Consider the following 21,342-nt stretch of genomic DNA (forward strand, 5'->3'; position numbering starts at 1 on the left):
CTCTTTCTCTTAGCCTCTAATTGGGGGACACAGGACCATGGGTGTTATGCTGCTGTCCACTAGGAGGCGACACTATGCATAATCTGAAAAAGATTAACTGTGGCTCCTCCTGTGCAGTATACACCCCTGGACGGCATCAGCCTTCTCCAGTTTTGTGCAAAAGCAGTAGGAGGAACGTAACATGAATAACATAATTATGCCTGTAAGAAGGCAACTATGTACGAGCTCAAGAAACAATATGAGAACTCAACAGTTACAACAGTCCGGAAAGGGCAACAGGGTGGGAGCTGTGTCCCCCAATTAGAGGCTAAGAGAAAGAGATTTTACGGTGAGTACACAAAAATCTCCTTTACTCTGTCGCCTCATTGGGGGACACAGGACCATGGGACGTCCTAAAGCAGTCCCTGGGTGGGAAGCAATGGACGAATATTGTGCAGACAGGCCCGTACACTTAGGGCACCGCCGCCTGCAGGACACGTCTACCCAGGCTCGCGTCCGCTGAGGACTGGGTATGAACCCTGTAGTGTTTAGTAAACGTGTGTAAGCTAGTCCAAGTGGCCGCCTTACACACTTGTTGTGCCGAAGCCTGGTGCCGAATGGCCCAGGAGGCCCCTACCGCCCGTGTAGAGTGTGCCGTAATGCCGGCTGGAAGAGGAGAATTCTTAAGGCGATACGCCTCTTGTATGGTGGATTTGATCCACCTGGCAAGAGTAGCTTTGGAAGCTGGCATACCCTTGTGGCCGCCTTCCGGAAGGAGGAAAAGGGAATCAGACCTCCGGAAGGACGCAGTCCTAGACACGTATATACGCAAAGCCCTGACAAGGTCAAGCGTATGCAGAGCCTTCTCCACTCTATGAACCGGAACCGGACAAAGGGATGGTAGTGAAATTTCCTCATTGAGGTGGAAGTCGGACACAACCTTCGGGAGGAAGGATGGGACCGTACGAAGAACTACCTTGTCCTGGTGAATTGCCAGGAAAGGCCGTCTGCAGGAAAGTGCTGTCAGTTCAGACACCCTGCGTAGCGAGGTGATTGCCACCAGGAAAACCACCTTCTGGGAAAGAAGGCGGAGCGGGACCTCCTTAAGAGGTTCGAAGGGTGGTTCCTGCAATGCTGTCAGGACCAGGTTGAGGTCCCACGTTTCTAGTGGTCGTCTGTAGGGGGGAACCAATCGGGAAACCCCCTGAAGGAAAGTCCTTACTTGCGGCTTGGTAGCAATGCGCCTTTGGAAAAGCACTGAGAGGGCTGACACCTGGCTCTTAAGCGAGCCCAAGGACAGCCTGGCCTCCAGACCCGATTGGAGAAAATCGGTATTAGTCTTACCGGTAATTATGTTTCCAGGAGTCCATACTGACAGCACCATGGAGGACGTCTCCCCTCCTCCTTGCTGGGACAGGAAACACACGAGAGTTTAAATATCCGGTACCACCCCTCACTCCTCAGTGTTGTAACAAGGACCAACTCATGGAATGATGCAAATAAAACTTTTAATGAATAAACCATATAACAAATAGTATATAGGCACACAAACTGATTAAACCAAAGACAGAATGGGGGGGAAGTACCGGTGCTGTCAGTATGGACTCCTGGAAACATAATTACCGGTAAGACTAATACCGATTTTCCAGGACGTCCCTCCTGACAGCACCATGGAGAGTACCAAAGACCCTCCTTAGGGTGGGATTACTGCTTGGAGGACTTTCCTCCCGAAAGCCGTGTGCTGACTGGACATAACATCGAGTTTATAATGTCTACAGAATGTGTCAGCCCTGGCCCATGTAGCCGCTTTACAGATTTGTTCTACTGAGGCTCCTGCGTGCTCTGCCCAGGAGGCAGATACTCCCCGTGTAGAATGGGCTTTAAGACCTACCGGAGGTGACATGCCTTCTGACTGATAGGCTTCTGAGATCACATCCGTGATCCAACGTGCAATTGAGGCTTTAGACGCCTTCTTACCCCTGTTTTTACCCCCAAATAGAATAAAAAGATTTGGGTCTATACGCCAAGAGTTTGTAGCTTTAAGATAGTCCAGGACTCCCTGTCTGACATCCAGGGAATGAAGGACTCTCTCTTTCTCGTTAGAAGGGTTATTACAAAAGGACGGAAGTATTATTGCCTGGTTCCTATTTTTGATAGAGGCTACCTTTGGGATAAATGAGGGATCTAATTTTAAGATTAGACTATCATCCCTGATCTGGAGATAGGGATCCCTTGTACATAAGGCCTGAATTTCTCCAACCCTCCTGGCCGTAGTGACAGCTACTAGGAAAGCCGTTTTCCGGGTGCGGATAGAAATGGGCATGTCATCCCCCATAGCGTAAGCGCCTTTACACAGGGCCCTAAGGACTAAGTTAAGATCCCATGATGGTAATAGCTGCCTAATGGTAGGACGCATTCGTTGAGTGGCCCGAATGAACCTTATTATCCATGGGTGAGATGCCAACGGGTAGTCCAGAAATGAGCTTAGTGCAGAAATCTGGACTTTTAATGTGCTGGGACGGAGACCCAGGTTGAATCCCTTTTGAAGGAAGTCCAGAATACGGGGAATGTCCGGAGATCCTGATACAACGTCGGATCTGCCACCTTCTAGACAAAAACGTTTCCAAATTTTCTGGTAGATCGCTGAAGTAACAGGTTTTCTACTACTCTGGATAGTAGTTATGACCTGATCAGATAGTCCCTTTGATTTCAGGATGTCCCTTTCAGGATCCAGGCTGAAAGACGAAGTCTGCTGGGGTCTGGATGGTATACTGGACCCTGGTGGATGACTCTCCCCTTGATCGGCAGCTCGACGGGATGGTCGACTGCTAAGCTCCCCAGTATGGGAAACCAGCTTCTTCTTGTCCAGAACGGGACAATCAGGATGACCTTTGCTTGATCCTCCTTGATCTTCCGTAGGACCGCTGGAATTAATGCCAGGGGAGGGAATGCGTATGAGAGAGGCTGGTTCCACTGCTGGCTCAGTGCATCTATCCCTTCTGGGAGATCCGCGGGGTTCAGAGAAAAGAATCTTGGGGTCTTCGCGTTTCTTCTGTTTGCGAATAAATCGATATCGGGGGTTCCCCATCTGTGACATAATTTCTGGAAGATACTCTGTTCCAATTCCCACTCTGTTGGGTGCAGATCCCTTCTGCTTAGATAATCTGCTACTATATTTTGAGAGCCTTCTAGGTGGATAGCCGTTATTGATAATACTGTTTCTTCTGCCCATTTGAAGATAGTCTCTGCCAGATCCTGCAGTGGCTGATATCTTGGGCCTCCTTGATGGTTCAGAAATGCGACCGTTGTTATATTGTCGGAGAAGATTCTTACGTGATGATCTGAGAGTGTAAGCTGATTGTGTCTTAGTGCTTGCCAGACGGCATATAGCTCTTTGAAATTGGAAGATCTGCTTCTGATGCTTGCTGGCCACCTGCCTTGCAGGATTCTGCCCTGTAGATGTGCTCCCCATCCCCAAGCGCTGGCGTCCGTGGTAACAACCACGTAGGGGGAGGTAATCCATAGGACACCCACCTTTAGATTTTTGGTATGTGTCCACCAGTGAAGAGACTTCCGTGTTAAGATTGACACCTTTAGCGGAGCCTCTAAGGAAGACTGCCGACGATCCCATACTGACAAGATCTGCCTCTGCAGGTGTCTGGAGTGGCTTTGTGCCCACCTGACGCATGGTATACAAGCTGTCATTAGCCCGAGAACTTTCATCGCCATTCTTATGGTGACTCGATGTTCCAATAGGTACTTGACCTGCGTCTGGATCGTCTCTCGTCTGACATCTGGCAAAAAGGACGTTCTTAATTTGGAATCCAGACATACACCTAGGAAAGTTTTCCTCCGTTCTGGTAGTAAATCGGACTTCTGCCAATTTAGTACCCATCCCAGATGTTCCATTACTGCAATTGTTCGAGTTCTGTGAGCCACCAAACGATCTACTGAATCTGCCACGAGAAGGAAGTCGTCCAGATACGGAATTATTATAATGCCTTGACTTCGCAGGAAGGCCACCATTTCTGATACAAGCTTTGTAAAAATGCGAGGAGCTGAAGCCAGTCCGAACGGGAGGCCCTGGAACTGATAATGGAAGGTCCCTGATGGTAGTGCTACTGCAAACCTCAGCAGCTTCTGAGATGAAGGATGTACTGGAACCTGGTAGTAGGCCTTCTTTAGGTCGATAGTACACATGACCGCATTCTGGTTTATGAGCTGAACTGCTGATCGAATGGATTCCATTCGAAACCGTTTGTATCTCACCCAGGCATTCAAAGGCTTTAGATTTATTATGGTGCGAGTGTCGCCCGACGGCCTTGTGATAGTAAATAGGGAGGAGTAGTGCCCTCTTCCTATCTCTGACTGGGGAACCGGGATTATTACCTCTGTCCTGAGCATGACCTGTAAGTCTTTTAGTATGGCCGACTCTGCCGTGACTATAGTAGGAGCAATGTATCTTTCTGGGGGAGGTGAGTAAAGCTCTATGCTGTATCCGTCTGATACAGTCCTGCGAACCCACTGGCTCTGAGTAATCTGAGCCCAGTTTTCTGCAAACCCCCGCAGTCTTCCCCCAATGTTGGTGGCGTCATTGTGGCTTATTTCTAGTGGATGGACTAAAGAAAAAGCCTTTGTTTCTGCTACTCTGTCCACGGGAGCCTCTGTAGGATCCTCTGCTGGACCGACCTTGACCTCTTGTATCGAACTGCCTCTTGGAGAAAAAGTTTCTCCGAAAGGGCTGAGGTCTTTTGGGTTTATCCTCCGGAAACCCTTTCTTTTTGTCAGATGCTGACTCAAGGATAGAGTCTAGAGCTGGTCCAAACACCCTCTGTCCCGAAAATGGAATAGAGCAGAGTTTGGACTTGGATACATTGTCACCAGACCAGGATCTCAACCATACTGCCCGCCGAGCTGCATTAGACAGAGAGCTGTTACGAGCTGAAAATCTGACTGACTCTGCAGTCATGTCTGAAAGGAATGCCATAGCGGACTTCATGATAGGAAGGGAATGCAAAATATCAGATCTAGGGGTCTTATCAGCTAATTGCTCTTCCAACTGCCCCATCCACAAATACATAGACCTGGCCACCGAGGTGGCTGCTATGTTTGTTCGAATCAGGGCCGCAGATGCCTCCCAGGCCCTTTTCAGGAGAATGTCCGCCTTCCTGTCCATAGGATCACGAAGACTGGAGGAGTCTTCAAATGGTATAGCCGTTTTCTTGGTGACTTTAGCCACGGGAACGTCAATTTTAGGGACCTCCTCCCATAATTTAGCTTCCTCAAGATTGAATGGCAAACGGCCTTTAAAGTCACGTGAGTGAACCAAACGACGCTCGGCCTCTTTCCACTCTTCCAGGATCATAGCTTTAATATGTTCACTTATAGGAAACACAGTCTGATTCCGAGCTACTAGTCCCCCGAACATTAAATCCTGCCTGGACTGTGGTTTGGAGGTGTCTTCAATCTGCATCGTGTTTCGTACTGCCAGTACGAGTTCATTCGTTTCTTCAGACTGGAAGAGATACTTCCTGTTCTGATCATGGCTTCCTGCAGGAATTTCTCCCTCCTCTTCTGATGGGGAATCCCTGAGTTCGGAACCTTCATCAGAAGAACACTCTGGCTCCCCCTGGGGTTCTTCCCGTCTAGCACGCTTGCGACCCATTATAGGACTGGACGGGCGAGACTGTGCGAGGCTGGATATAGAAGCCTGAACCTCCTCCCGAATTAGGGACCTCATCTCGGATAGCAGAGACGACTGCTCGTCCTTCATGACCTTAGAAGTACAGGCTGTACATAGGGTCTTGCCATGGGAATCTGGGAGCTTTACGTGGCATACGGGACATCTTATGCTCTTAGCCGTGGCCTTCCCAGATTTTTTAGCCGTAGCAGGGGGAGCGGCGGGGTTTCCCTTATCCTATACAACATAAGATAGGGAGTAATAGGCTAGATGGTGTGCGGTATTTTATGATGTAGGGGTATACTGCCACAGGCAGACTTACCCCTTCCTCTTCCACTCGGTCTTCCATATTCCGGTTCTGAGGTATACCGTGCACCGCCGTCCGAAGCTGAACGCTACCCACAGCGACCGCTTCAGTACAGCGTTCTCCACCGTGGAGCGTTTGAATTCCCCGCTCCTAGAACGCCACCGGAAGTGACGTTTTTCGCCGGCTCTGACGAAACCGGAAGTGACGCGGCTCTTTAGCTCAGGAAGTGCCGGCCAGCTGTAACGACTCCCGCACCACGCCTGTAGCCTGGGGACCTGCTGGGATCGCTGCCGCGTCGAGAACCGAGAGCCCCCCACCGGGAGGAGCGGTTCAATCCCGGAGCTTAGTCCCGCTCCGGGCCTTTGGGGTAGAGGGACTCCCGACTGGGGAGTTTCGACCCTGAGCCACTGACAGGGGGAAGGATCTGGATAACCGCACGATCCCCCTGAGCTCGGTAAGCATGCTGCTTCTCTTCGTGTGTCCCTCCGTGCAGGGACAGGAAAAACACTGAGGAGTGAGGGGTGGTACCGGATATTTAAACTCTCGTGTGTTTCCTGTCCCAGCAAGGAGGAGGGGAGACGTCCTCCATGGTGCTGTCAGGAGGGACGTCCTGGAAAACCAAGTACTTTGGGAATGGAATAAGGGAGTGGGATCTGGCCACGAGATTCGCACCAGGTAAAGAAAGCTTTCCAGGTACGGTAATAAATCTTGGCAGAGGCTGGTTTCCGTGCTCTGATCATGGTTCCAATGACATCTGCCGAGAGCCCTGCCTGGGTTAGAACCCAGGTCTCAAGGGCCACGCCGTCAAATTGAGAGCCCCTGAGTTCTGGTGGTAGAACGGCCCTTGTGATAGAAGATCGTGGCGGTCGGGGAGACGCCAAGGGGCGTCTGCTGTGAGTTGTACGATGTCGGCGTACCATGTGCGTCTGGGCCAGTCTGGTGCAATGAGGATGGTTGGAACTCCCTCTTGTTTGATCTTCCTCACCACTCTGGATATCAGGGGGAGAGGTGGAAAAATGTACAGAAGCTGGAACTGGGTCCAGTCCTGAACCAGAGCGTCTGCTCCGAGCGACCGCGGATCGTGTGTTCTGGCAATGAAGTTGGAGACCTTGGCATTGAAATGGGATGCCATTAGGTCCACATCCGGGGTCCCCCAGCGGAGACAGATCTGTTGAAAAATTTCGGGATGGAGAGACCACTCTCCCGAGTCTATTCCTTGTCGGCTGAGGAAGTCTGCTTCCCAGTTGTCCACACCCGGAATGTGGACCGCCGAAAGAACCGACCCTGTGTCCTCCGCCCAGCGGAGGATATGTGACACTTCCCGCATCGCCTGGGTACTGCGGGTCCCCCCTTGATGATTCACATATGCCACAGCCGTGGCATTGTCCGACTGTATCCTGATGTGAGAGGCTGCCAGTAAGTGATGGAAGGCCCTCAATGCCAGTAGGATGGCACGAATTTCCAGGATGTTGATGGGCATGGTCGCTTCCGCTGGGGACCATTTGCCCTGTGCCCTGTGGTGTAGGTGCACCGCACCCCAACCCGTCAGGCTCGCGTCGGTGGTCAGGACCTTCCATTGACCTGAGAGAAAGGATTTCCCCTTTGCTAGCGAGGTTGGCTTGAGCCACCAGTGCAGGGACCTCCTGGTTGACGACGTTAGCTGGAACTCCCTGTCGAGAGAAAAGGGATTCCGGTCCCAGGACTTGAGAATGGCTAGTTGGAGAGGTCTGAGGTGAAACTGGGCAAATGGGACAGCTTCTATTGCCGCTGCCATCTTGCCGAGAACTCTCATGGCAAACCGGAGAGATCGAGGGGGTTTGCGGAGGAGGGTGCGAACTGCTAGTCGGAGAGCCAGTGCCTTGTCCTTGGGAAGGAGCACTAGACCCCTGGAGGTGTTGAATAACATTCCCAGGAAGGTCAGGGACTGACTCGGGGTTGGTGATGACTTTTGTAGGTTGATTAACCAGCCCATGCGACTGAGAGTATCGGTTGTGATTGAGACGCTGAGCTCGCAGTCCTTGAAGGTGGGAGCCTTGATGAGTAGATCGTCCAGGTATGGAACGACTACTATGCCTCTGGGAGTGCAGGACGTCCATGGTGGCTGCCATGACCTTGGTGAACACTCTGGGAGCCGTGGCGAGTCCAAAGGGGAGAGCCACGAATTGGTAGTGGTCCTGGCCTATTGCGAACCTGAGAAACCTCTGATGGGCAGGTGCAATGGGTATATGCAGGTATGCGTCTTGTATGTCTATGGAGGCGAGATATTCTCCCTTCTCCATGGACGCAATGATGGACCGAAGGGACTCCATGCGGAAATGACGGACCCGTACATATTTGTTGAGCTGTTTTAGGTCTAGTATGGGCCGTACACTGCCTCCTTTCTTGGGAACTACGAACAGATTGGAGTAGAACCCTCGGAAACGGTCGGTCGTGGGTACCGGTACTATGACTCCTGATTGACAAAGCGAGGAGACCGCTTGGTGGTAGGCTCGAGCCTTGGCTGGCGGTTTTGGGGGGACAGAGAGGAAGAACCGGTCCGGTGGGTTGGAGGTGAAGTCTATTTTGTATCCGGAAGACACTAGTTCCGTGACCCACCTGTCTTCTGTAATAGGCAGCCAGACTTGATGAAAGAGCAAAAGTCGGCCGCCTACTGGTGTGGTGTCTTCCGGAGTCCGTGAGTCATGAGGAGGAGAAGGTCTGAGATTTTCCTCCTCTGGGCTTAGACTGGCCTGCTTTTGACTGCCAGGTCTTGTCCGACCTTTGCGTCGATCGTGAGTTGTCCCTGCGTGGGGAACGGTTTCGATTTTGTACTGGACGCGAGACGGACCAGCCGGAGGAATTCCGAAAGGATCGGAATCGAGTTTGGTTACGCTTCTTGTAAGTGCGTTTAGGTTTCAGTTGGGGAAGAGAAGTACTCTTACCCCCTGTGGCGTTGGATATCATAGTGTCCAACTGTTCACCGAAAAGTCTCCCACTGAGGTAGGGGAGGTGCGTGAGGGACTTCTTTGAGGCTGCGTCCGCTTTCCATTCCCGCAGCCAGAGGATACGCCGAATCGTGATGGCGTTTGATGCTATCCCCGCGACTCCCCTTGCTGAATCCAGAGCTGCATGGAGCATGTAATCTGCTACAACAGCAATTTGAACCGCTTGGTCCGACAGTTCAGGAGCGGATGCTTGGAAGGCTTGTAAATTGTTTGCCCAGGCCAGGATGGCCTTGGCAGCCCAAACTGAGGCGAACGCGGGAGCCAGGGATGCCCCTGCAGCCTCGAAAATTGAACGAGCCATGCGTTCTACCTGCCGGTCTGCTGCGTCCCTTAGGGTTGAGCTATCTGGCAGTGAAAGGAGGGTCTGTGCTGCTAGCCTGGAGACTGGGGGATCCACTTCAGGTGGATCTGTCCATTCCTTGGTGTCCTTCTGTGGGAAGGGGTACCTCGCCTCCAGATATTTGCGATTAGCGAATTTTTTCTCAGGCTGTGAGAGCTGTTTTTTAAGGATCGCCTTAAACTCTGGGTGGTTAGAAAAAACCTTAGGCGGCTTCAGAGGTCCTTCAAAGGAAATCTGATGTTCTGGGGCCTCTGGTGGTGGATCAGAAATGTCCAGCACCCGATGGATGGACGATATTATGTCCTCAACTAGCGCTGTATTGCTAGGAGGGATTGGGATCAGGGACCCCTCAGTTTCTCTGTCTGAGTCAGAGTCGCAGATGCCTTCCGAATTCTGTGTATCACTGAGGCGTCCCCTGCTGGGTGAGCTGGGGAGGAGGCCTTCTCTGGTTGGGGATTGCGGAGATCTGCATTGTCTGTCCCTGGAATGGGACGGTCTAGATGACCTGGAGCAACGGTGTCTCTCCCTAGAGGGGGATGACCGTGTGCTATGGGATGACGCAGATGGACTTGATCTATGGATCCGCTTGCGTCCTGACCTAGACGTGGATGTGCCAGGGGCATCTTGTTCCTGAGTCAAGCTCTCCCGTTGTTGGGTAACGGTCATAGCCGGGGCATGACCCTGCAGAGCCTGAAGCAATGTGGAAGTTAGGTTATCTATAGACTGCGTCATAGATTGCGATAACTGAGTAGCCCATTCCGGTGTGGCATTAGACACCGAGGCATTGGCAGGGGCTTCTTGAGGCTGTGACACAGTAGTTTGTATACAGTTCTGACAATGCGGGTACGTGCTGCTACTGGGGAGAGCGGTCCCGCAGGCTGTGCAGAATGCATAATAGCAGTTCTGCCTGGTTCTCTTAGACCTTGAGCCCGGCATAGTGCACAGAGTGCAGAAGTGCTGCCAGCAGATGGACCTTACAGGGGTAGAGAACCTACAGGGGAGCCTTATAGGTAATATGGATTCACAGCTGAGTAAAGATAACCCAGCTGTGATCTTACCCCACCAGTGTACCCCTAGGTCCAGCGCCGAAAATCCACAGTCCTGTGCCCCCCGGAGACTGGCTGCCTGGTCCTGCAGACCGGGAGATGCAGGGTTAATCTGCAGCCGAAAATGGCTGCAGAGACAGAGGAGAGAGGAGGAGAAGGGGGCGGAGAGCTGGAAAAAGGCGGCAAGGCTATAAAAAACCCGCCCTTTCTGTCTCGATCCGCCCCTTGTATGACACTGTAGAGTGTCATATTTGTCATCCGGGGGGCGGGCCGGGGGGGCGGAGAGGAGGCTGCTGCTTCAGCTAGGCCGAAGCCGGGGCCTAAATTAGATGCCTGAGGCCCAGAAGGGCTCCAGGCCGGCGCGAAAGTCCGGGAGGGGGTCGGATCTGAACCGGACCCCTCCGGATTTGAAGGCAGGATGGCGGTGGGGCTATAAGCGGAAGGGGGAGCCCGGCTGGGGTCCCCCTGAGGCAGTATAGAGCTGGTGCTGCCGCAGAGACAGGGACGCAGGGAACCCTGTGTCTGTATGTGCCATGCCTGCCTGCACTCCCCCCGGCCCCAACAGGAGCCCGCAGCTGGGCTGGGCTCCCTGGATGCAGGCGCAGTGTGCTGGCCCATTGCTGGGAGCTGTAGGATGCTGCCTGTACAGGCCTTACCTGAGGTGTCTCAACCTAATACCCCCAGAGGGGGATAGGGAGGGTGCTTTTGTCACACACCTTCAGGGGCCTTTATCCTCGCCTCGACCTCAACCCAGAAACCAAAAGGAATTGGGGAAGGAGGGGGGTCTCGACTTCGAACCAACACCCGAGAGGTTGGGGAAGGAGCAGCATGGGGAATAGCCATCTCAACTTCAACTGGGCACCCCATAATAGGGGGCCGAGGAAGGAGCCATGCCGGGGGTCTCACAGGAGACCCTCTTTTCTTCATCTGTAATCCCGTCGGAAAACGGGAAACGGAGTAAAACGGAGTAAAAATCTTTAGGTGTGCCTCCTTTGCGACACTAAGCAAAAACTGGAGAAGGCTGATGCCGTCCAGGGGTGTATACTGCACAGGAGGAGCCACAGTTAATCTTTTTCAGATTATGCATAGTGTCGCCTCCTAGTGGACAGCAGCATAACACCCATGGTCCTGTGTCCCCCAATGAGGCGACAGAGTAAGAGGCCCTGTGTGAACTTACCCGTAGATTGCTCTTTTTATCTAAATGAAGTGTGTGTGCGCATGCATATGTGTGTGTATCCCATTTTTTTTTTTTTTTTTTTTAAACATCGTTAGCCTCTATACCACTGTATGTCTATCCCAGCCATCCTCCAGACTTCAGGGGATTTGTGATGTGCAGCATTAGTCTGGAGATTAAATGGTTTGGCTCACAGATGTGTACAGATTTTTAACCTCTGACTCTAAACTAAACTGTCCCCATTCACTGACAGCAAGAAAACAGGAAAGGACATGGTGAGACATGGAAGCGCAAAGTCTATTAGAAAGTTGTGACTTTTTTCTCATTACACAGCGACTAAAATGCATCACCCCAATCAGAAAATCCCTTTAATTCCCCCAGAAAGGAGTATACAGCACAAAATTAGAGCCAATACTGACTTGTACAGGGCATTGCGGAACTCCGGCGTCATGAACAGTGTTTGGAGAAGGCTGTTCAGGTAGCAGGTCATGGCCTGATTCACTAAACCCACATAACCTGGGAACAAAATGATGAGAGTCATTAGGACGGAGCACCCTGAGTCTACCGGTCATACACAGACCTGGCTGCTAAGACGACCGGAGTACAGAGAATCGGGGTTACCGGTGTCAGACTTGGTGAGGAGTGATGAATACGAGTAGTTCTGACTGACGTAGTCACTGGTGCAGCCCACAGAGCCATCTCTGGGGAGGGGTCCGATGAACTTCTCTTGGGTGCTGTCATCCAGACCGCTGCTGTCTGCCGTCCCAGACTCATCCTGGAAGAAGACGAGAGGCTACATGAACAAATATAGTTAATACAGAGCCTATTCTTACTGATATGAAGCATAGAATTAACAATCTTCCTATAAAAACATTGGTCCTGGGCGACCGTGCGGACCACTCAGCCACCATGCAGTCTCTGCAATAATGCAAGAACCGATGTAAATGCCCATTATTTGGATGTCAGTGCTAGATGAATAATGTATAAGGGATAGTGAAGATATCTGCCACCAATGCAATTCACTGCTCTTCTACTACATAATGCTGCGACGCTCTAGTATATGGCTCCTTACAGATGTCAGCTGCGGCTGCTCCCCGTTCTTATCGGTTAACTGGAGGAAATTTTTCTTTCCGGCCTCAAAACCGGCATCCGGCAGCGTCTGGTTCAGTGCGGCATCCAGCTCAGCCTGAAAGAGTAAAAATGTCACATTAATACCAATAATGTCCTTGTAATGGTGATGACCATCAGAAAGCACTGGCTGTACATGCGCCAGTCTGGGGTGGTGAGATGATCGCCTCCGACTAACCAGGACCACTAATACATTCTGGTCTGAATGTGTCGCCTGCTGTACTAACCTGAAACTGCTGCATCACGGATCCTCCAGGACCACGAGGGCCGATGGCCAAGGTGGATGGAAGTGTTACCATCACAGTTATGCGGCCATTGCCAATAATCAGATACCTGGTGCAGCGGTGGAGACTCAGTCCTGAACCAAGGGCCTCACCGTAAAGCAAAACTGGACCAGGAACTGGGATTTTTAGAAAGGGGCAACCTCTTAACTCTAAAGATGCCGAAAAGTCAGCCCAATCTGGACCGAGTCATGAGGAAGATCGCCTAGTGCAATCGAAACGCGTCGACTGGGTCATATCGACCATGTAAATTTGTTTCTTTTGTATGCACTATAGTTTCTTTTGAAAAATAGAAATAAAAGGAAAATCCAGTCCTGTTGGGTCGGACTCCAATTTTTTCTATTATCCTCAATCCGCACTGACTCACCGCCAACTGGTGATGATTGGGAGGGGGAAAAAATAAATAAATGATCGGGCATATTTTTTTCTCTTGCTCTTCGACCTAATACTAGGGAGAAGTAAAAAGATGTGAATTACCCGGGTCCGAGGTCCAGTTCTGCACCAGCTGCTCACTTCCCAGCATCATGGCTGCACTTAATAGGCCCCAGCGGAAGAAGTGATTGCAGCCCAAGTCCGGCAGCCACAGAACTAAGTTCCAATATTTCTGCTCATCACAATTAAAACCAGAGCGTGCAAGCATTTAGAGAGATTGGGGGGAATAGCCGACGGCAGATTAAAGTGGAAACCAGTGCAGAGCAGAGTGCAGAGCATTTTAATTTCCGCTATTAGTCTCAGAACGTCCTGTTACTACTAGAACAAGAACTTCTGGTTAATCCGGGTGCGTCACTGTGTGTACATGGCTTTATACATGAGGGCAGGGGACTCACCATATCTCCATTACCACATTTCAGGCTAAATGTCCCGGTCACGTAGCCCACTTTGCTGGCCACGTCCACATACAGCTGGCGCACGGTGGTGGAGGCCGGGAGGTTCAGTGTGACCCGCTCATTGATGGTCTTGCAGCTTGTGGTGTCCTGCACGATGCACAGCACTCTCGGCTCGTCAGCAGCATTTTCAATCTGGGAAAAAGAAACAAAAACCAAAAAAGTCATTCACAGCGATAGGAAAGGTGCAGCCGCAGCATGCAAGTGCGGATCCAGGAAAACATCCCACAGGCCGACGAGAGGGACCACTCAAAAAAAGAAGAGGACTTTTCCTATTTTCAATGATGGTGTCCACAGTGACAGGGAAAAGCAGCCCAGTGTCCTCACAGCAAACATAGGCTGGCTCTGCTGAAGAGTAACTACGCAAAGAGCAACTAAAGTTACAGCAGTTTTTTTAGATTTTACAGGCACATTAATTGCCTGTAGATCGGGGTGGGGTGGGGGGGGGGATCCGGGTCCTGAGACCACCACTGATCACTCAAAAGACCCTAGAGAACTGCCCAGCTCAGGAGGCAGAAGTGCACACAGTGGAGTGTGGATCCAGTATAAAGCCCGTGTGTGCTCCGCGGCGTGCGCGTACTCTCAGGTCGTGCGCTTCTACCTCCTAAGATGTGCACTTCTCAGGGCTCTTTGGAGCCATTGTGGGGTGGTTGTCCTCAGGACCTAGACCTCCACTGATCTGGATTTAAAGTGTCTAAAAATATAAAGAAACTGCTGAAAGTTTACTTACTGTAGCTGCACATAACACTGGAAAGCCAAATGCAACTGGGAAAAAAAAAATACCACAAAAAAAACCCCATAAGGCTTAAAAAATAAATGCTGCTATCCTACAATAATACCCGATCACTGTCCGTATACATCATACAAGGATCAGTGCAGAAGTGACAGACTATTATCAGACTCCTCTGTAGATCACGATCACAAGGGGCCGGTGGATTTGCCAAAAACTAGGTCCATACAACGTTTGAGCATCATTGTGCTGGGTAGGAAGGTTGTCATACACTGGATTACGGGGATCTGGAGCATCATGCAGCATTAATAATGAGCCGCCATACAGCCTCCATGCTCATCGCTCCACCATGTGCGGCGCCCAACAGTACAGCAGAGTTATTGCATCACACACACATTATTAGCGTTAGGACCATGCGGTAGAGCACTGGCATCCACGGCACACAGGCGAGCTACCCGCACAGGGCCGCCGACTACCTGAGAGAACTTCGTCTTCATCTCATTAAAGATACTTTGTCTGCAACTCCAAAACATACCCTAGGGTAGAAATAGTGCTTTGTATCACCGATAAACACCATTTACACCTGTAACATGGAACCAAGGTGGTCTGCACGGCACAATATGGGGGATTCGGGCTGTCAGGGTGTGTTTTTCACTGCTGCTGCTGTCGGCACCGAAAAAACAAGAGTTGGACCATTAACCCCTTAATGACCGGGCCAATCTTTACAATTCTGACCGCTGTCACTTTATGAGGTTATAACTCTGGAACGCTTCAACGGATCCCGCGGATTCTGAAAACGGAAATTTGGCAAAAATTTGGAAAATGTTGCCATTTTCAAACTTTTAATTTTTGTGCCCTTAAATCAGAGTCATATCACACAAAATACTTAATAACTAACATTTCCCACATGTCTACTTCACACCAGCACAATTTTGGAAACAATTTATTTTGTTACGAAGTTATAAGGGTTACAAGTTGACCAGTGATTTCTAATTTTTCCAACAATTGTTTGTTTTTTTTTGTTTTTTTAAAGGGACATCACATTTGAAGTGACGTCGAGGAGACAATATGACAGAAAATACCCAAAGTGACAGCATTCTAAAAACTGCACCCCTCAAGGTGCGCAACACCACATTCAAGAAGTTTATTAACCCTTCAGGTGCTTCACAAGAACTAAAGCAATGTGGAAGGAAAAAAAATTTACATTTAACTTTTTTCACAAAACAAGTTACTTTAGACCCAAACTTTTTTAATTTTCACAAGTGTAAAAAGAGAAAGTGGACCACAACATTTTTTGTGCAATTTCTCCTGAGTACGCCAATACCCCGTATGTGGGGGAAAGCAACTGTTTGGGTGCATGGTAGGGCTCAGAAGGGAGGGAGCACAGTTTGACTTCTGGAACACAAAATTAGCTGGAATTGATGGAGGGCACCATGTTGTGTTTGGAGACCCCCTGATGTGCCTAAACAGTGGAAACCCCCCCAATTCTAACTCCAACCCTAACCACAATCCCCAACTCTAACGAATGAAAAAAAAAAAAAAAATTATTTGCTTAATGGGGGTGACTTACTATTACTATTTTATTTTGATCACTGTGATGGGGGTCTATCATAGTGATCACAAATGAACCAATAGGAAAAATCTATTGTCGCTGGGTAGCAGCCGGCAGATCTCGGTGGGCGCACTGCACATGCGCCCGCCATTTTCTTCCGGGAAGATGATGTGGAGGGTCGGGGGAAGAGGCAGAAGGTAACGGGGATGGCAGAGGTACCGGAGGGGGAAGGGCTCAGGGACCCCATTTCTCGCTCTGATGGTATGCTAGATCATATTGAAAGGAGAGAGAAATGATAGGAAAACCGGACTTTTTTGTGATTGTCGATATTCAGTGAATAACGGTGATCGCGTGACAGGGGACAGTAAAAACTGACCCAAATCAGGTTCTCAGCTACCCCTGGTAGCCGAGACCCCAGAGATTATCCGACGCTGGGGGGCACTATGCACTTATTTCTCAGCGTCGTTAAAAAGCAGCGCTGAGGAATAAGGCACATTAACTGCCGTTGTTAAATGGTGTATCGGCGGTCGTTAAGGGGTTAGAGGGTTCTTCACATCCTCATTGTATTTAATATTTACTCTCTTTCTCAAAATTTGCAGCCACTCAGATATTAACACTTGTTTACAGCTCGTTGTCTAGGAGACCGACCACCGCTGCTGTAAGCACCGTGCTGAAGCTGGCCAGGATTAGATCAGTGGAGCTGCTTGTGCCCGGCCTTCTGCACTGGCTGATTAATTGGGGTCCAGAGCAGCAGTGCCCCCCTTTATGGCATCCATATTAACACGGGCTCTCCACAAATATTAATATGGGACTAAGAAGCAGTGGACGGTGTCGGATGTGGGTGGTGACAGCACGGCTTGTGTATCAGCCATGTAGGTACACAAGTGACTGAGGCCCTGCGTCACATATTTCATTTCAGCGAAGTTAATAATACACAGACTTTAATAACCACCAAAATGAAATGAAAAAAAAAAATAATAATTTAAAAAAAAAAAAAAACCTCCGAAAGTCACGAGATGGATCCGACGGCCCGAACGTGACGCAGAACCCTATACCTCCATGGGCCTCGGACTTTACACAATCAATTCATATGCCTACCACCATAGATCTTCGCTACGCTGTGATATTCACCCGATCGCCAGGATCGATAACTTAGTGCTTACATTACATCAAGAAGCTGAAAGCTGGTCCTGATAGAGTCTGTAGAGAATGTATAAAGGTACATATGGGTAAGAAGGTATTTTTTTTTCCTCCCCTCTTTGGGCCTGTGCACACACTGCAGCTTTGTCATGAAACCCAAAGTATTTCCCAGTGGCAGCAAAGTTAATAAGAATCCTGATGAGGTCTCACGCACACGTTGCTTATTTTTCCTTGCAGATTTAAATCTGCAGAATATCAATTCTTTTCGCGTTTTTTTTTGCAGATTTTATCGACACTAATGAGTGGGGACAAATCTGAAACAAAAAACGCCCCTATTTTAAGCAGCCAAAAGATGCAGAATAATCTGCTAAAAATCCTTAACGTGTGCACGTACCCTTAGACGGCTTTTTAATTGGCTGGATGATTTTACGACGCATTTTGCCTTGCAAATCTAGGCCTCCATGAATATTAACGGCTGCACTGTTTTGCGTAAAAATTGATATTTTACTGTCCATAACTATGTGAAAACCACAGATATGGTCGCCATTTTGCTGCAAAAAATCTGTGACCGCGGTTCTTACAGTTCACATTCACAATCGTTACACGAGTCGCCGTGTAGACTTTGCTTAATGTTTCTTTTGCGGACAGCATGCAGAGATCTTTGAAATAAAGTTGTTAACTTAATCAGACTTTGACTTAGAAGATAATTTTTTATCTCCCCAATTTTAGAAGGAAGCGCCATCAATATGGCAGCGGAAGGCAAGTGCGAGCAGATGACCTAGACACTGCCCCCATCGCAGGACCCCCAGTTATCTGATGCATTTACATCCAGACCCAAGCCGCTGCTTATCCCAAGACCCCGTAGTATGACCGATACCAAACATTGCAGCAGACTGCCGTCATAGGTTTATATAAGCCCTAGAGCCAATGCTCCTTGCCAAGCCTGTGTGCCAAGTGTTACACCACCGTGTCAGCCGCCTCCGCTCTCATGGACACCGGGGTGTGTGCACTTTGTAGATCCCCTTCAGTCTGGGGGACACTCGATAAGGCCAATCTGGAGTTCAGCTTTCCCGGACCCCTGAGCAGCAAACAGAAGAACTCATAAATGCAAAACTTAGCAGAAGGGTGAATGACAGCCCATAATACGACCCATGTACATATACGTGGCTAAAACACATAATGGCACGCAAGTATGCCCGCAGGTTTATATTACAGGGACACATCAAAAGTTAATAATTGGGGTTTGTGACGCAGGACCCCCAGCCATAAACACGTCTTTTAGAACGTTGGCACTGACAGAGCTAAAGGTTACATAAGTGGCAGTACAGCAGCAGCACCCCGGGGCGGTCACACAGCTCCGTCTACCACCAACGCTGAAGGTCACCAGGAGCCTCCACAACATAACAGCTACACAAGGCAGGACTTTATGTGGGAACTCCGCTCCTATGGTGGTCTGCATGATACAGCCTGAACCTTTATAGGATGCGAGAGCGACGATGTGAACTCACCTGACTGAGGATGATGAGTCTGAACTCATCCTTAGATTTGGAACAAGACAGGAAGAGATTGATAAGGAACCTCAGCAAGGAGAAGCCTGAGCCGTGTGTCATGTGGCTCATTTTCAGCACTTTTCTTTATGGCAAGAATGCCCACCGCGCCGCTCGAGGCAGCCCACGAGGGCATCTTTCCCCATCTCAAAAAGCCTGGTGTGGCAATGAATGAGTGCCCAGCGGGAAGTGGCCGACAGCTGGAGGCCAAGGCTGGGAAGTCTTCTCGGGATTGGAAAGACAGGATTCACTTCCTGTTCCTGGGTAGAAAGTTTCTTGTTCACTCGCTCCTTATCTGTAAGACTTTGAGCTGCGAGCTGCACTCTCTGCAATATAACGTCCGCTATAAAACACGTCACTGGGTGGACGGAGAATGGAATTTATACTGCTGGCTGAAGAAGGAAAGATTAACGTCCGCAAAAAGCAACGTTACAGACCGCCCGGGACATAGAGACCACTGCAACTACGTGAAGTTCCGCGGGTGTCCACCCTACAAGGGGACAGGTCATTAGCCTCTGCGGGAGCTTGCCGAAATTAACAGGTCATGAGGGGTGAATAAGAAGAGGATTCACAGGCGCCCTCTTCAAGGGGACAGGATGTGAGGTTCCGTGGCCCAGCCATAAGGGGACAGGATGTGAGGTTCCGTGGCCCAGCCATAAGGGGACAGGATGTGAGGTTCCGTGGCCCAGCCATAAGGGGACAGGATGTGAGGTTCCGTGGCCCAGCCATAAGGGGACAGGATGTGAGGTTCCGTGGCCCAGCCATAAGGGGACAGGATGTGAGGTTCCGTGGCCCAGCCATAAGGGGACAGGATGTGAGGTTCCGTGGCCCAGCCATAAGGGGACAGGATGTGAGGTTCCGTGGCCCAGCCATAAGGGGACAGGATGTGAGGTTCCGTGGCCCAGCCATAAGGGGACAGGATGTGAGGTTCCGTGGCCCAGCCATAAGGGGACAGGATGTGAGGTTCCGTGGCCCAGCCATAAGGGGACAGGATGTGAGGTTCCGTGGCCCAGCCATAAGGGGACAGGATGTGAGGTTCCGTGGCCCAGCCATAAGGGGACAGGATGTGAGGTTCCGTGGCCCAGCCATAAGGGGACAGGATGTGAGGTTCCGTGGCCCAGCCATAAGGGGACAGGATGTGAGGCTCCGTGGCCCAGCCATAAGGGGACAGGATGTGAGGCTCCGTGGCCCAGCCATAAGGGGACAGGATGTGAGGCTCCGTGGCCCAGCCATAAGGGGACAGGATGTGAGGCTCATCGGGGGTCCGCCTCCCAAATGGGACAGGATGTGAGGTTCCATTGTCCACCCCATAGGGACAAGGTATAAAGCTCTGAAGTCACCCCCCCTCTCCACCAAGAGGCACGTGAGGCTCCGCAGGCAAGAAGCTCTGCTGCCCCCTCAAGAGGACAGGCAAGAAGCTCTAAGTTCGGCCCCAAGGAGACAGGACTTAAGGCTCCTCAGCTATCAGTTACGTACTAACAGATAAATGTACAGACTGATGAAGGTGAAGAGCTCCTTCCAACGCTCCTGCACGTTCTGTATATGCTCTCGCACAACTCTGAAATCCAGCAACCAGCTTTCCCAGACTCCTGAATGACAAATTTACTTTTGCATATAGCAATGCATCTTGCAGTCCAGCACACAGGCATTTGCCATACAGGAAAGTCTTCGTGGAGTTTTAATGGTGGCCATGAAGGTTTAACCACTCTTCTTTCCCAGAAACTCAAAAGGATAGTGGCTTCCCCATAAACACGTATTCCGTCCATATGCCCCATCTATGCCCGAAACCCTCCTCTATGAGCCGCTATCAGGGAAGCTGGGGCAAAGGGGTCCAATTCTCAAAAGGTGCCGCTGTTGATGAGACTACCCCTTTAAAGAGACAAAATAAGGCTCTTTTGAGCTGAAATGTTGCTTTTTTTTTGCACACGAGTTTGTTCACTTTTGTAACATTACTATAGTGTGCTGTGTGTGTATATACATATTTTATACATCCATACATACACAGTATACATACTATAATCCAGGACTTCCGATAATCTGGCCCTTGGTTCTTGTGACGGATTGCAATAGAATTTCACAAGACTCAATGAGGAAATGCCTCCAGTTAATAATATGTAACAGCGACAGGTTCCTGTTAACGTTTTACTTCTAGCTTTCTACAACAAGACAGATACAAAGAGAACAGCAGCGATCGGGTCCTATCATCCACATACCCCACGTCCGGCCAGGAAGACGCCTGTGATGTGGGTCCCTTTCCCGAGAGCGGACCCTGCCAGGTGCACGGACGCTGCTCCCATGGGGTTTAATGCCTCTCCGTGACGCCCATCGATCCCTCGGGGTGATCACATTCTCACCATGACTTCTATCCCTAGCTCCTCACCTACCGGTAGCCCGGAAGTAGTAAGACAAGTCACCGGCCAGGTGTGGTACATAGGGGTGTCACACTCCTGGACGAAAATAAGAAAGCCGCCGTCCGGAGAGAGCACCAGATTATTGGAATTTCCCCTTATAAATAACCTCACAGCCATAAAACCTTTAACCTCGTCTGCATCATTTCTCTGCCAGGAGAT

The 21,342-nt window shown here is 50.2% G+C and overlaps 1 protein-coding gene across 3 annotated transcripts in view; it reads right to left on the reverse strand.

Annotated features, from left to right (window-relative positions):
- Positions 1–21,342, reverse strand: part of USP47 (ubiquitin specific peptidase 47) — a 56,711-nt gene that overhangs the window by 27,223 nt on the left and 8,146 nt on the right. Inside the window, exons 1-5 of one of the 3 annotated variants that reach the window (XM_077287244.1) lie at positions 18,734–19,079; positions 13,747–13,938; positions 12,583–12,696; positions 12,132–12,285; positions 11,930–12,026 (exon numbers count right to left, since the gene is read on the reverse strand). In XM_077287244.1, the coding sequence (XP_077143359.1) occupies positions 11,930–12,026; positions 12,132–12,285; positions 12,583–12,696; positions 13,747–13,938; positions 18,734–18,844 (668 nt within the window). In that variant the 5' untranslated portion in view covers positions 18,845–19,079. Of the gene's footprint in view, positions 1–11,929; positions 12,027–12,131; positions 12,286–12,582; positions 12,697–13,746; positions 13,939–18,733; positions 19,080–21,342 lie in introns of those variants that run through there. The other 2 variants (XM_077287243.1, XM_077287245.1) reach the window with 2 other exon arrangements.

Source organism: Ranitomeya variabilis, chromosome 2, assembly GCF_051348905.1.
Source record: "Ranitomeya variabilis isolate aRanVar5 chromosome 2, aRanVar5.hap1, whole genome shotgun sequence".
Taxonomy (NCBI): Eukaryota; Metazoa; Chordata; class Amphibia; order Anura; family Dendrobatidae; genus Ranitomeya; species Ranitomeya variabilis.